We start from the raw sequence: 15,497 nt of genomic DNA, 5'->3' as shown, positions 1-15,497 counted from the left end.
GGGGTGTAGGCACGTCCGACGCGTGACGTCAGAGGACGCAGACGGCCGTCACGCAGCGCAGCGCGAGGAAACTGCGGAGAGCCGGAACCGGGAGGTGAGACCCAACTTTTCTTGCTGCCGTTTTCATTAAAACCCGCACGGTAAACGCCGTTGCCCCGAGCGGGGCAGCCCCCCCCTCCCTCCGGCAGACAGCGATCGCAGGGGCTCTGGGGGCACCTTGCAGAAAGGGGGTTGGTAGCGGCGGCGTCATCAGCGAAGCGGCCAGTTTTGCTGTACGCTGCGTTGTCCCAGATTTACGGTAAGGCCGCACGGAGGAGCGGCGGCAGTGCTGGAATCTTCTGTTTGACAAAACTCACAGCCGGCCGAGGTTTGGTCAGACAGGTGGGAAGGACGGCGTCTCTGGTTCGGCTAGATCATCAGACCGCCCGGTCGGATTCACTCGGCACAAGCGCGTAGTCTCCTCTGATCGCTCGCTCGGCGCCGGGCAGAACTCTTTCATCGATTAAAAAAAAGTACGGATTTAAAGAACTGGGCAGACTGACAACTGCGGTCGCCGGGGACTTGTTGAGAATTTGTCTGTTCTGTAGTTTTACGAGACAGTTTTCGTACAGCAGTAGTCTCATATGATGCACAGGTTCGGGGACACAGATCTGCAGAATTGGGAGTCAAGAGCGGCCTTACTGAGTGTACTCAGTGTAGGTTTGGGTCAGTATTCAGTGTTTGAAGTTGCTTCACAGGGTGCGGTTACGATTAATCAATAGTAAAGTTAATTATGCCATTTTCAAGTGCAGTGTATTATAATCCAGCCACAGGCTGTCTGTGTGTACTAGGTACGTGAAAGCTTGGGACGACCTATTAGATCAGCTCAGCGCGTACACGTTCACCTACCGTGACATAACACGTGAGTCACCTTTTTCCGGAACATGCCAGATCCGAAAAGCAAAAGTAGGTTGCTGGTATGAAGGTCCCCAAATAAAACACGTTACTTCGTGTATTGCTACGTCCAGTGCAAGCTATTGATAAAAAGAAATTCATTTTCGCCAGCAGTGTGAATAGTCTGCCATTTTATTTCATACGCATATTAGGAGGATTTACATAAGGAATGTTAGTGCGAGCTGCCGTGCTTTGCTGCTGACGATCCACAGCTGCTCCGTCGTGGTCTTCATTTCTAGACGCGAGAGCAGGCCTGTTCTTGAAGGGTGGGGGGGTCACTCTGAGCCACAGTTCTGGTCTCCTGAACCTGGCCCGGGCTGGTTTGCTCCTTGTTTACTCATGCTCCCATTCATCTGCGAGGAACTGTGCTGTTTCTGGAGGAGTTAATTGGATAATATCAACTCCAGAATAAGCGGTCGCGCACAAAATGTGCATAGCACGGTATGCGTCAATAGACAAAAAAAAATTGTAATGCAAATGATAAAGTTGGTGTGTGGTAACGCCAAGTCAATGCCCTGTTTATTTTAAAGGCTCTTTGTTTTTGTACAATTTGCAGCACGGCTGGCTTGCACATAGGCACCAAGCATCTGCAGCATACTCCTCCTGCTGGTCGTTATTTTTAACCTGATAACTGATGACCTGTCCCCACTGAATATCACTTTCTACACTGGATCGGGTGCTTTAAGTGAGAGTGGGGAGGCTTCCCATTTAATCAAATAGTGTAATGCAGAAGTTAATGGATTCAGTTTCTCCAGAAGAATGTGGGGTTGTAATACCTTATTGCAAGTTTAGGAATCACCTTAGAGTCCAACAGCAGTAGCTAAATGAAGAGCAGTAGTAATCTTTATATTTAGACTTGCTTCTTTTTGTGTGCGTATTTATCAAATGGTGCCACAACCATAATGACTGAGACACCTGTTAATTGGAAAGAGTGGAGCAGTGGAGTTGATTGAGCTCACAGGGCTATTGGCACATGAAAGACAGATCTGTAAGAGAACTGAGAGAGCAAGACTTCTCCATTTATCACAGGGGTAACCTCCTGAGCTGTGCAGGTGTCCTTGATACAGCTGGGTCAGTTGATGCTCTCTGGGTTATCTGCCTTCCTAAAAACACTCATTGGGGACTTGAAGCCCTATTCTTCTCAAACGTTTAAACATGACCGTTCCTTTCCAGAATCTCCAGAAACCTTACCTACTGCCCCAGCCTACCCCCTCAGCTACCAAATGGCAGACACAAAGCGTATCGCATTCTCCATCATTCAGTTTCTCCATGACCAGCTCAACTCGGGGGACTTATCTTCAGATGCACAGGAAAGCCTGGAAGGTAAGACGACAATTTCATAAACCGGTACTGACATTCAGTTTTCATTTTAGGCTGTAGCAGAATTTTAGTGACCTTTGCTTACAGCAGCACATTCCCAGTGGAAATGGCAATAAGTGCAATAATTACTTTGCAATAAGTAGACATCAATAGCCAGCACTGTTTTCAGCATTACAGGACAGTGCCCTCCTCTGTGCTGAATCTGCTTTCACTGGGAGCCTTTTGCTCCTGGGCTCTTGTGAGTGCTGGTGGAGACGAGGCTGTCACAGACAGGTGTTTTCAGTTCTGGTTACAGTGTGAGAAGGTGCCACTTGGGGGTGGCACATGATTGGCCATGCCAAGAGAAGCTGGGACAGGGTCACACGTGACAGGTGTCATCTCCACTTTGGATTGTAACTCGTCCTGCTGTACAGACTACCCTAGTCCAGGAGAGCCCCGGTCCAGCCAGACTTACAAACTGTCTCTGGCGTTTGGAAACAGTACCTGTAAATTATTAATGACTTAAGCTAGTGATTGCTTCAATTTAAAATACTCTGGCCCTCGGGGCTGGAGGACACTCACATTTCATCCCAAATGATTGTTAAATAATTTGACAAATAGCCTACTTAACTGATTGCCATTTAATTGTTCATACTCTTTTGAAATTGGTGGTTTAAGATTGAGCTGTAAAATGTACTGGTTTGAGGCTCTCCAGGAGCAGGATTGCAATTGATCGCCTGCAATTGAGTTTTACGTAAAATACAGCTGCACTCTTTTTCTGATATAACACTGATATTGTCCAATATGCAATAGTCTGTTTCAGCATAATACCTTCATGAATCGAAAACAAACTTGATTTGCTACTTGCATTTTCTAATCAGATATATAAAATACAGTCTACAAACTGCAGTCACCATAGTAAGGCATTGGCTCAAAGTTCAGCAGTGAATGTGTATGCCATATCTTAACATGAAAGCTTATTGTTGTCACTTCCTTCTAAATTCAGTCAAAACCAATTTTATGTACAGAAATGACTAAAGAAAGTATAAAGGAACTATCATCTGTTAATGCAGCATTTTAACTACGTTATTGTTTATTAGCCCGATGAACGGTTCTGGGTAAACTTTGGTTTTAATGTTTTTGCCTGTTAAATGCTAGGTTACCGCCTTTGTGTGTTTGTACAACTCTTAGTCCACTCGCTAACTGGACTGGCGGGGGAATGGGACTCCTTAGTGTTTTTTAAATCACTGTTTCTGTTTGCCAGTTGCAATCCAGTGCCTGGAGACGGCCTTTGGAGTCTCCCTTGAGGATCAGAGCCTAGCAGTGATGCAGACGCTCCCAGAGCTCTTTGTCTCAGCCACAAACAAGGTGAGGAGCTGCCGCAGGGCACCGAGCTCCGTGTTTGTTGTACGCCCCCTTTCTTTCCTCAGCACTGTTATCTAAATCATGTCCGGACTGTGCTGTTGACGTTTTAGATCTGGATCTTTTAACTGGAAAACTGAAAATGAAGGCACATTGTCTGGATTTTAACATTTCTGAATCTCTTCATTATCTCATCTCATCAGTCCCTTACCTGCAATGGACATGTCAGAGATGCTTTGTAAAGGTCGGCGCTTGTTGCGTGGTATCACCTGGTTTACAAAGACATGCTGCAGGCTAGCTGGCAATTAGATGTGCAGTCCTTGACTTCACTTTACAAGCTGGTTACTTGCTATACAAATGACGGGCTGTGTGTACTTGCTAGGGTAGTGATTTTGTGTGAAACCCCAAGATTCCTGCACTGCTCCATGGTCTCCATTATTTTACAGTAGCTCCTTCTGCATGCAACAATTTTATAAGTATTTGAAGTGTTTTTAGGTAAGATTGGGCACCGCTCCCCAGTTTTGTCTGACCTGCAAGCAGTCAGCCATGTCGCATTCCTACTGTCAATTTTCTGATACTCAAGATCTTAAACTCCCGTGTGCCTTTATTTTGGATTGCACTGCAGATTCCCAGTTTCAGGATATCTGTGACCACATGCTCGGCTGCAACACGTTTTCCCTCCTAGTAATTATTGATTGAACCGGTGTCCTGTTGGCATCTCTGCTGAAAGCTTTTTGATCGTTTCAGCCGGAGACACCGCAGGTACAGATCAATGCCGTCCCAGACACCCCCACAGAGGAGGACATTGCCGAAGCAGAGAGGCTCAAAACAGACGGTAAGGACTCTGTCATAGTCCTGCAAAGAATTTTTACTATGTGCTCATTACACATTACAGAGCATCAAATTATGCGTTTTGTGGCTTATAAGAATGGGTGTGTTTTTGATTACTGAGCTATTCCATTAAAACATTTTTTCAGATCCAATAAAAAAAGGTTGTTCTCTCTGTCACTTGTCGTTTTAATTTTGAACCACAGTTTTGGTATTACCAGGCCTTGTAGGGTTTAGTGTTTTTTGTAAACACTACCAGGAAGACCAACAATCTGTTCGTCTGTGATAGGAATGTGAGGAAGTATTGATATGGGAAAGGGTATAAAATACATCTGTGCACTTTTTGGGGGGGTTTACCCACATTCCACATCCAACTTTACAGAGCCTGTGCAGATCTTCAAGGATGAATGGGCAAAACTCCCAAATCCAGATGTGTCTGTATCACCTTTGCACAGGAAAGGAAGACTCAAAGCTATAATTGCTGCAAAAAAATACTTTTAACAAAGTATTGACTCAGGGCTCTGAATACTAAAGTAAACCAAGATATTTTTGTTTTTCATTTTCGTGAATTGTTACACAATAAAAATATTTTTTCCCCTTTAAATTGTTGCATACCTTGTGTGAATCAAGGTGGTGGGGGATTATTTCAATGCATTTAAAAGTCTGCTCATAAGACAGCACTGCAGTTGTGCAGCGCTGTTTCTAAAGCACTGTATGTGGTCTGAAAGTAGATTTTGATTTTTCACTGTTCAGATCAAGCGAGGACCAAGCCCTCAACTTAAAGAATCTCTACACTGCGCTGCCATTGATACAACAATCTTTGACTTGAGCTTAACATCCTGCTTCGGTGTTTTCCCCAGTTCCCCATCTAAGTTGATTTGATTTGCTTTGCAGGTAATGACCAGATGAAGGCAGAGAATTTTGGTCCTGCAGTGGAGTTCTACTCAAAAGCCATAGAGCTAAATCCCCGCAATGCGGTGTACTTCTGCAACAGGTATGGCCTGAAAGCAGTACTGGTTTGGATGGTTTGGATTTAGGAACGGCCTATTTAAGCTGTTCCTAAAGAACACAAGAAGGACCCCCATTTCTCAATCTTTAGATTTAATAAAAACAGATGGTGTATGCCAAGTATGTACGACTCTCAGAATAAATACTTTGAACCCTATTTGGCTGTTCAGTGCGTCCTTAACTTCTGGAGTGTCTGTATTGTTTGTAGGGCTGCTGCATACAGCAAGCTGGGGAACTATGCTGGAGCTGTGCAGGACTGTGAGCAAGCCATCACTATAGACCCCAACTACAGCAAAGCCTACGGCCGAATGGGGTAGGAACAGCCAGATCCTGGCCTTTTCTATCCCTCTGTCTGTTGCAGACCAGTGACCTAACGTTGAAACTGTGAGACAACGTCTGTGACAAACGCATTGCAATTTTCGTGTCTTGCCATGTTTGAACATCCAGGATATTTTCTGGAAGTTTTTTTTGTCTCCTTAGTTCATTCTGTGCTTTCTCTGAAAAGTGTACCTTCCACCCTGTCTCCTCAGGCTCGCTCTGGCTAGTTTAAACAAACACTCAGAAGCGGTCAGTTACTACAAGAAAGCTTTGGAACTCGACCCTGAAAACGATACCTATAAATCCAACCTGAAAATAGCAGAGCAAAAAATGAGAGAGATGCCAAGTCCGGTAAGTTTAGATGAAATTGTTTTTTAAGAAGCATATCATCCCAGTATGTTTGGTTTCCAGACGTTATACTCTTACAAGATGACAACATTGAGACAAATGCATTAATAGCAAAGACTTGAAAGGCTATTTAATAGAATTAAAATAGATGCCCTTCTAAAAAAATATCAGATTGCCGAAATGAGCATGTGGTTAGATAATTTGCAGACATATGCATGCGGGCAAGGGTAAATCTGAGATCTTGCTGAGCCAGGTTTTGGTAAATAGGTATCGAGCAATTTTTTCTCATCCCAGAGAGAGAGAGAGAGAGACATCTCCCCACCTATCACCTGTCAGATCCATTCCTTCGTGGACATGCTTCACTCCATAGTGCCATACAGGACAATTGGCAACAAATACCAGAACATCATCTCTCCTCAACTCGCATGTAAGCTTGCAGTTTCCAGAGTTAGCTGATGCGGGGAAGGCTCAGGAAATGCTGGTCAGATCAAGCCCAGCCGAGGCGAATGGAACCCGGTCACTTTAGGGTTACTGCTTGAGCAGTCCTTGACACAGCTGACTAGTGACTGAAACAGCAACATGTGGTCTACCACACTTTGTTTTTTCATCTCCAGATCCATAGTCTGAAGAGTATTGATTGCATGGATTGGTTGTGCACTCCTTCTGATTCTTAATGGGTCACCTGAGTGCATAGCATTATTGGACACATGGCAGTTGACTGTGTTTTTTTTTACATTTACTAGTTTAATAACCTGATATTGAGTAATACAGACAGTTCAGTTACAGAAGAGTGGTTTTCTATTTTCCACATTTCAGGCGATAAGGTGAAATGAGAGTTCTTTTGCATTTGTGAAAATGTTCCAGTAGTATTAACAGCATTATTAATAGTAACAGTATTAATAGCAATAGAAAAGACAGGAACAGTAGCTGAAATAATGTTCATTACCTGAACCACAATTATTGCACAGTGGTGATGGCTGCATGAGAAGATGCTAAGGTCTTGCAATATGATTGAAATAGTCAAAAGCAAGGTAGTTGGGGAAAAAAAACCAACAGAAGCCCAAAAGATAAATGAGTTTCTAATAACTGTATATTTTACATATGTTTGATATATATTTTGTATTAGAAAGGAACAAGTACAGGTTTATTCCATTCTGAAAAGAAAGGAAAAGAAAAACAATGTTTCGGCTGTGGAGCCTTCTTCTGGTGTGAGGTGCTGTTACTGCGCATGCTGACGACTTGCTTGAACTATTTTATATAACTGCTGTTTTTCTTAATAATTTACTCCCTCTTGATGAATTTAGACTTCCAATATTCTCAGGCTCATGATGAAATAAGGGAACGGTGAATTCTTCTGCTTGGCTCAGTATCCTGTTTTCTTCTTTTAGACAGGGGGAATGGGTGGAGCTGACCTAGCAGGATTGCTTAGCAACCCTGGCTTCATGAACATGGTAAGGTCAGAATGCCTATAGATCTTTTGGGTTGGGATCCATGTGGAGTTTTAACGCATGGTACTGCAACTACTGAATCACTCGGTTTACAAACGAGCAAGGTCCCTCGCTGTACTCGGGACACTTCATACTCTGAACGGACGGTATTCCTCAATATGTTAACGGGTTTGGAATACCTCTATTGGTGTTCCACAATAGTCAATCGAGTTTGTCCATTGTATTTTACTTACTTGTAATTTACTAATTGTGCAGAGTAGACACTTTACATTTGAATAGATTTCTGCAAATGGATCTCTCGCTAATAAAATGATTCCTAAAAGGAAATATTGCTTGATCTTGATCAATATATTGATACAATTTTCAACATCCAGTGAAGCACATTTGCTTTAAAATAATAATTCCTTTCATTTATATATGTATAGTTTATAATCCATTTAATCCTAAAGGGTTGCAAGCGCTTCACATAAAGAAGGGGTTTCAGATTCAGGGGGTCAGGCAGAAAAGCAGGATGTTGCTTCTCCAGTTGAATTAAAACAGGTGTTTTCTTCCTCGTTTTTTGGGGAGGGAAGCAGTGTGGAAGCATAGTTCCTGCTGATGTGCGGTGGGCAGTTGTGTTGTATGTTTGAAATTGTTTCTTCGGATCCACAACACCTCTGTTGTCAACAGCAAACTAGAAGGACTGAAAGTGTTCTGAAGCAATGATTTTGACTCCTCATCAGTTTTGGTTAAACTTAAACTAAGTTAAAACTTAAACTTAAACTAAGTTTCTATTAAGACCTATTTTCAGAAGCTTGCCAAAATGAGGATCAGATTCATTGAAAATATTGTATCTAAATAGGTGCTTTTCAAACCTGTCTTGCAAAATGTGACTCCTCAAATTTTATTTGCATTATTTAAAAGATTGCAAGTTTAAAATTGCTTGATACAGTTTTCAGGTTTTCAGGCTTATAGGCAGTTAAGATGTCCTTATTTTGAACTCTTGTTTCCCTCTCTTTTAGATTAGCACTTAAGGTTAGTATTTACTGTAGCTGTTAGAGTCAGAAATGATTTATATTACAGTCTGTAAAAGTCAGGAAGTGTTCTGGGAGCTGATTTTCAGCAGGTATCACCCAGTAGATTAAGGCTTTATCTATTCGTAGTGAACATTCTAATTGTGATTGGTGTTTGATTTCAGGCATCAAGTCTGATGAACAACCCTCAAGTTCAACAGCTGTAAGTCCTTTTAAAACAAGACTTTATTTATATTCACCCTACTTTGTTCTATAAGCCACTCTGTTATGGCTCAAGTTGATATTACGTGTCACATGCATGTGGCAAGATATAGGTGTGTATTTTTTTCAAAGGGGTTTGAGCCTATCACAAATAACGGGCTATTTGAGCAAAATATTAAAATATTAAATATAAACGTGTGATAGTTCTAGTCTAAGCACAAGTCTAAGATCTAGATAGCTAAAAGAGTTGATAATTTACTATATTAAAGTGTTTAATCACCACACCTGGGAAGCTGTGCATGAAAATGTTTCAAAAAGTTTTTTAAAAATGGTAACATTGGACTTCAATAGAATATGCCAAAGCTAAACTAACAGATAAGCCAGTAACATGAAGACAAGAGGCCTTGTGAATACAAAGTCCAAATCCCTCATCAAATGTCTAAGAAAGTAAGGTACAAAATGGTTTAATTGCATGCTCATTTCTGCATGAAGTTCTGTATTATAACTCATTCTCAGCACACCTGCTTTTGCAGTGTGAAAGATGTGACTTCAGTGTCTTTAGATTGGTATTTTATAAATAAAAATTGTATGCCAGATTTTCATTGTCCTATGTTTTGGTGTGTGGACCTCTCCCTGTCTTGGGGACCTGTCTGTGCTTTTCCAGAGGTTCATTCATGCTTTGATAATTCCCCCCCCTCTTCTTGCTCTGCAGGATGTCTGGGATGATGTCGGGGGCCTACGGGCCAATGGGAGCAACGGCAGGAGGCGGCCCAGGCCCAAATGACCTCTCTGGGCTTATCCAAGCGTGAGTGTCCAGCAGCGTTATCAGCTCAGCGCCCCTTGAGCTGAAATTTGCAAACTGGTGTCAGTCAGGCTGTACCAATAGAATATGGTACCACATGTTTAAGGTGCAGTCCTGTGAGTCAAAGTTTCTTGCAAATACCAACCGAAGGGCATCTGATTTTGCGTATTTATTTCCTGTATAGGCAAGGCTGGCTTTTTTTAAATGGGTCTGCACTGTCTTTCTCTGTGGACGCCTTTGGGGAAATGGTCTTGTTTCAGAAGGCGTCGGCTAAGTGCCTCTCCTGATGCTCTCCTGCAGGGGTCAGCAGTTTGCCCAGCAGATGCAGCAGCAGAACCCAGAGCTGATTGAGCAGCTGAGGAGCCAAATCCGGAGTCGGACGCCGAGCGCCAGCAACGAGGAGCAGCCCTGACAGGGACGGGTGAGGGAAGACCTGCTCTTTACCCCACCTGTAGGGCACCAGTACTCGTCACCACAAACATGGGTGCATACTTTACCCCTTCGGTTTTTTTGTCCCACTCACACAAATTACATGCACAGTCCTGTTTTAATGTACTCTATTAAAACAGGATATTTCGGGGGGGTTTTTCCCCCCAATAGCTTTGTAAAATTAGGTTGTACTGTATGACATGTGGGTCCCAGTGAGTAATATTGCTGGCTCTCAGAGCTGGGGCCCTGGACCTGGGGTGCTGTCTGTGTGGAGTTAGCTCCAGGTTATGTAGGTTTTCTCCAGGTGCTGTGTTTGTTCCCCACAGCTCAAGGCCAAAGGTCAGTTGGCTTTACATCTTGCTGGGATGGGCTATAGCTCCCCTGCGTCCCGGAATTGGCGGAAGCAGTTAGAAAATGGATGGATATATTAAATGTGATCTCGCCTATGACTTAATTTGTTTTATTTTGGTATTGTGTATCCATTGACTGCTTTTTTTGGGTGTGTAAATGTGCGAAATAGTTTCCATATTTCTTATTACAGAAAAAGAGACATGAAGTTAATTTAACAAAGTGTTGATTTATCAGATATAAAAAAACTGAATAAGCTCCACTTAGAGTGCAGTTGAAAGTGTCTAAAGTAAATGACCTATATTACATTAAATCTAGGTTGGTCCTGAAACTAAATTGGTAAGGACAAACCCAAATATAAAACCCTGAGAGTCACAATGGGCTCTCCACTGTTATTGTGTCATCTTAATGTGAGAAACTAAATGTTGGAGCAAAGGTAAGGCAGTGTGATCTACTTATATTTTGTGCAAGATTCAGTAGTCTCTTCAACACTGGATTTGAAAGTGTGTGTGTGAAAACATCACAATTCAAGTCTTATAACACTGGGTATCCTTTTTGCCTGTAAGAGGCTGTGATCAGAACAGCCAAAACATTGCACAGCTGCCTAAATGTAAGCAGTCAAATTTCTAATATAGCAGCGTTACAAATGATCATCGTGCCCCCGGTCACATCCACCACAGCAGACACTGCAGGCCATAGCAGAGGTCACCCTTCACAGCTCTTTGATCTCATGACGCTCTTGCTGTGATAACCTTCTGCTTAACCTTATTCTTTGAGGTAAATTTGTAAATTTGCTGCAGACCTTATCCCAAGCCACTACAGCTCACCTCTGTGTGAAAGGGACTCAGGATGTGGAGATACTTACAAATAGAGAAACAGTCAACAAGAAACATGGTACAGCGAGGAATCAGTAACCAGATGTGATTTTTTTCTTTACATTAATAAAGGATACATTTAAGTATTCTGTTTTTTATCCAAATATGAAGACTTCTTAAAACATGACTTGCTTCTTTTTTTTTTTGCAGGTGGGGCTTTGTGCGATAACACTTGAAGACAGGCTGTCCCTTATTTTTGTTTTGGATTTGATCGCAACTGTAGGACAAGGAAAAAGAATTTTTGCATGTTGGGCCCCCAAATTTTTGTTCTTTCTTCCCAGTTAAACCACAAAATGAAACTCGGATGTAAGTAGAGGACATGCCCTCTGATTGAAATCATCTTGGAGCCTCCTCTGGATTTGAACACCTCCACCCTGTTGTTCTCTCAGCTGCATAATGGCAGTTTAAGCTCATGATTGTTGTGTGTAGCCGATCATATCCAGCGGACTTAATCTTGTAATTTACAATTGTTGTCTGGACTATCTTCCAAAAAACACTTGTCGCATTTGTTCTGTGGACTCACTACAGAAATTTCTGTATGTAACCTTATTCTTTGAGGTAAATTTGTTCATTTTTAAGTGATGCAGAAAAAAGTCCACAGTATTGAAAACTTTATTTATACCGGTGTAGTGTAGTCAGTAAATATGTGCAGAAAATGCTTTTTGAAATTTAAGGAAAAAAATAAATATCGGTCTTGAATCATTACTACCTGTTGTCAAGGGAAAATCTTGGAGACCTTCAACTTGAAATGCAGAGATAAAGCTGTTTCTGCTGGAAAAACGACATCAAAACTGGTGCCAAACTCTCTGGTTTCTTCCGTTTTTTTTTTGTTGGTTTCTTCGTGATCAAGAGAGAATGTGAACCTTCAAGGATTGGGAGACCTTGCTGTGCTGCAGTGCAGAAATCTGTTTCTGCACTGTTGGTTGTGCTATGTCAGAGTTCCCTAGCTTGGTGGCCAGTTGCACAAAGTTAAACACCTCCTGCATTTCCCTTCATCATTTTTTGGTTTAAGGATTTTGCACTGAGCATCTAGACACATTAATGTCAATATCATATTTAAGGGAAATATCTGTGTTTAATTCTTAAGGTATATAGGACATGGACTTGGTCCACAGGATCCCCTGTCTTAATTGCATTGGCTAATTAACTAATTTACTTATCTCTATTGCTCTAATACCATTACAGCTTTTCCAAGGTTGGACAGGAATGGAAATTATGTGGGGTTTAAAGTGCCCTCTCGTTTGATTTAGATCTGGAATTACAGCACTGGAAGTCGATACTAAAAATGCTTTGAATAGGCGAGACTGATGTTATTCCCTCTTGTATTTCTAAATCCATTTCTGGGTCACCTCCTAGGGGCTGGTAACTAACAAATGATTGAAAAAACCTGAGGACAGTCAGATGCAGTGTGGTTTTCTCAGTGCTTTTGTGGATATGAACAAGTAGGGTGTTTCTGAAGCCAAGGACTGAAGAAAGGCAGCTTCATTAAGGGGATTAACCCTCCATCCCATATGCTTTATCCATCACAGGGTCGCGGGGGAGCTGAACCAAATATGGCACAGACACAGTGGCTCTCTAGGATCAGGATTGGATTCTCCTGTTGTGGGATTTCTAAATAATGTCTAGATATTAAGATTTCCATTTCAGAATGGGCTGCATGGTGGCATAGTGGTCAGCATCGATGCCCCTCAGCACTGTGGCTCTGGGTTCAATTCCAGACCTGGGGTGCTCTGTGTGGAGTTTGTATGTTCTCCCCCTGTTCTCATGGGTTTCTACCAGGCGTTCCTGGTTTCTTTCCCACAGTCCAAGGGCAGATGGTAGATTAGACCCTGTTGTCAATTGCTCCAGTCCTAGATGGTGCATATTCACTGTTTGCCAGCCAAATTGCCACCGTGATGATGGTGACTGTGTACTTTTCTGACAACCTTCATTTCATTTTCTGCAAAGAATACTTGAAGAAATAAGCATAGGTTTTGGATTTCCTTTGCTGCTATTGTCCACTGGGGGAGGGGGGCTTGACGAATGCACAGTACACAGTGTAACCATAATCTGTCATTGTACTGCACTCCTGCTTTTAAATGTTTTACAAAGAAGGAAACAAAAACCTTAAAGATCCAAGTCCTTATTGTCAATTCTTTTGTATGTGTGTGAGCCTGAGCTTTTGTTAACGTGTTCATAAATGTTTCCCTGTAACGTTATACATACTGATGCAATTTGTGGACAGATCCTGCAGTGCAGTGGGTGGAAGACATGCCCAGCGTGTAGCAGTTAATTTCTCGGACAATATTAAGGATGAAGAAGGGTTGAGGCAATAAAACACTGGAAAAACCAGCTTGACAAGTTACAGTGGAATCCATCATGGGGATTTATAGACACTTCTGTGACTGGCCCACAGCAGATACATCTTGGGTGACTGCATTGAGAAGCAAGGGGATGGATTTACAAGTGGGCGCTATTGTAAAGTAAAATACTACAATTCCCTCCATTACTGGATGAAGCTGTGTATGGATATTGCTTATTGCTTATGAATGTCCATGTAATACGTGGAATGCAATTTCTTGTTTTCTGTGTGAAATCAGAGAAAGCAGTTCAAGCAGTTGGTTAATGTCTCCAGGCGTGTTAAATTGTCCCCTATAAGAGGCTGCTTTAATGATCTGTGCCAAGTCTAGCTCGCTGTGATTCTGTGGGTGTTTGGTCCATGACAAGTTTCTTGCAAATCTTCAGGAAACGTAAGCTGATGATTTACAGAATTTCTGCATGTTGTTGCTCTGAAGAAGGAAAAGGTTTCCAGAATTTCTGGCCCTTGTCCCAAGTGGACTTTTTGCAGGCAGTTCAGTCAAATCCCCAAATCCCAACATTTTCTCAGTGGAGTGGGGTCACATCAATTTTGCCTTCTTAGCTGGGATCTTAACGAAAGGTGTCAAAGTCCAATCCAGATGGTCTTCTTAATTTTGAATGATTTAACTGACAAGAACTGCAAACACTTCTGTGCAGGCCTGGGGAGACTTGGCAGCTCCAGCTGTCTCTCAAATCATTAGCTTTAAAACATGTTTGGAAAAATGACTGTACTGCTTATCCAATCATTCAATTGGTTAATTAAGAGGATTAATTGAAAGGAATGCCAGAATACTGGCCAGGGTCACAAGTGTCTTCAACCCTCCGTATATACCTCCTTTCCCAGAATTTTTACTGTACAGCAATCTGCACACTTGCTGTGAAGTCAAACTAAATGTGTTTTGTACAAAGGACATTACTAAAAAAAATACCTTCCAGATGTTTCTGTGTTCCTTGCTGTTTGTTGAAGTGAGTTTTTGTTTCACACATGCACTTATATAATTGAATTTTTCATAGTGCATGACCTTTTTGATGTGAAAGGTTTTCAAGGAACCAAATGAAGCTGCTTGGAATCAGTTTAGTTTTTGTCGTTTTCAAATTAACATCTTGCGATTCTCCTGGGACTGTGTCACACTCACACATGAATTATCACAGCTGTGGTTGTGGCCAACATTCATTTATACTGTATTTTAATATTGTAGTGGATCTGTCTGACATTTTCTATTATGAAAATACAATAATTCTATAAAGGGATGACTTCACTCGTTCTCTCATAGTTATGATGGAACAGGAACTCTCAAGTTGCAGTTTTTACCAAACTGGCATAATGAGACTATAAAATTAGATCTTCCTTTTCTTTTTCACTGTATCTAACTTGGTGTCCTTTGTAAAGTCATAGGTGATCTATGGAAATATGGTTTCTTGGATGCAGTTCAGATGTTTGTTGACTTTCTTTGTAAATGGATGTTAGAATATACTCATTCACTGCCCAAAAGTATTGAGGTGGATGGCTTGAAACATTTGACAGTACTTGGGAAAGAGATAAGCAATAGTGTTGATATTGTGCACAGTGGAAAAATTCTTTTTCAGCCCATATCCTGTATGTTAAAATGGTCTGTTGCTTTTGCTTTTCCTTTGTAATAAAAGTTTTGTTACCATTTGGGAAGATGTGGTCTGGTTGCTGGTAGAACAAACTGTCTCCATTTAAATACAAATAGATTCACCAAAGAAGTGAAAAATAAGAGTTCAAAAGAATATTACTAGTACTGACAGAGGCACATGAGCTGTAGACTGTGACTAGATTTACAACTGGGACTAAAGGTTTTTTGTAAATTTGAAATAATGGTAAGGATTATTTTGGTAAAATATGACAAACTGCAACACCAAGGATGCTTTTCCTCCATGTGAAATAGGATTTTAAAATAAAATATAAAATAACAAAGTGTAAAAT

The 15,497-nt window shown here is 41.6% G+C and overlaps 1 protein-coding gene across 5 annotated transcripts; it reads left to right on the top strand.

Moving 5' to 3' along the window:
* Positions 1 to 9: 9 nt before the first annotated feature.
* Positions 10 to 15,206, top strand: sgta (small glutamine rich tetratricopeptide repeat co-chaperone alpha). 5 transcript variants are annotated; one of them, XR_001480619.2, is made up of 12 exons: positions 10 to 94; positions 2,107 to 2,256; positions 3,497 to 3,600; positions 4,342 to 4,429; positions 5,317 to 5,416; positions 5,639 to 5,743; positions 5,961 to 6,099; positions 7,485 to 7,547; positions 8,722 to 8,759; positions 9,471 to 9,563; positions 9,861 to 10,044; positions 11,363 to 15,206. XR_001480619.2 is itself a non-coding variant. In XM_015365678.2 (12 exons), exons 2-11 carry the CDS (start codon positions 2,157 to 2,159, stop codon positions 9,970 to 9,972), a joined length of 942 nt encoding a protein of 313 aa, XP_015221164.1. In that variant the 5' UTR covers positions 10 to 94; positions 2,107 to 2,156; the 3' UTR covers positions 9,973 to 9,981; positions 11,363 to 15,206. The 5 variants fall into 5 exon arrangements, 4 of the variants coding, with proteins under 4 accessions (XP_015221164.1, XP_015221166.1, XP_006639838.1 ...); XM_015365678.2 differs by having other exon boundaries at positions 9,861 to 9,981; XM_006639775.3 differs by lacking the exon at positions 10 to 94 and adding an exon at positions 119 to 298 and having other exon boundaries at positions 9,861 to 9,981.
* Positions 15,207 to 15,497: the final 291 nt, after the last annotated feature.

Source organism: Lepisosteus oculatus, chromosome 29, assembly GCF_040954835.1.
Source record: "Lepisosteus oculatus isolate fLepOcu1 chromosome 29, fLepOcu1.hap2, whole genome shotgun sequence".
Classification (NCBI taxonomy): Eukaryota; Metazoa; Chordata; class Actinopteri; order Semionotiformes; family Lepisosteidae; genus Lepisosteus; species Lepisosteus oculatus.
Note: the sequence above shows the minus strand (reverse complement) of the source record. Positions and strands in the feature narration are given on the sequence as shown.

Excerpts from the sequence above, each read along its gene's own strand:
- sgta (XM_015365678.2), top strand. The coding sequence starts at position 2,157 with ATGGCAGACACAAAGCGTATCGCATTCTCCATCATTCAGTTTCTCCAT. Across the intron at positions 5,417-5,638 it reads GCGGTGTACTTCTGCAACAG|GGCTGCTGCATACAGCAAGC; the intron begins GTATGGCCTGAA and ends TATTGTTTGTAG. Across the intron at positions 6,100-7,484 it reads TGAGAGAGATGCCAAGTCCG|ACAGGGGGAATGGGTGGAGC; the intron begins GTAAGTTTAGAT and ends TTCTTCTTTTAG.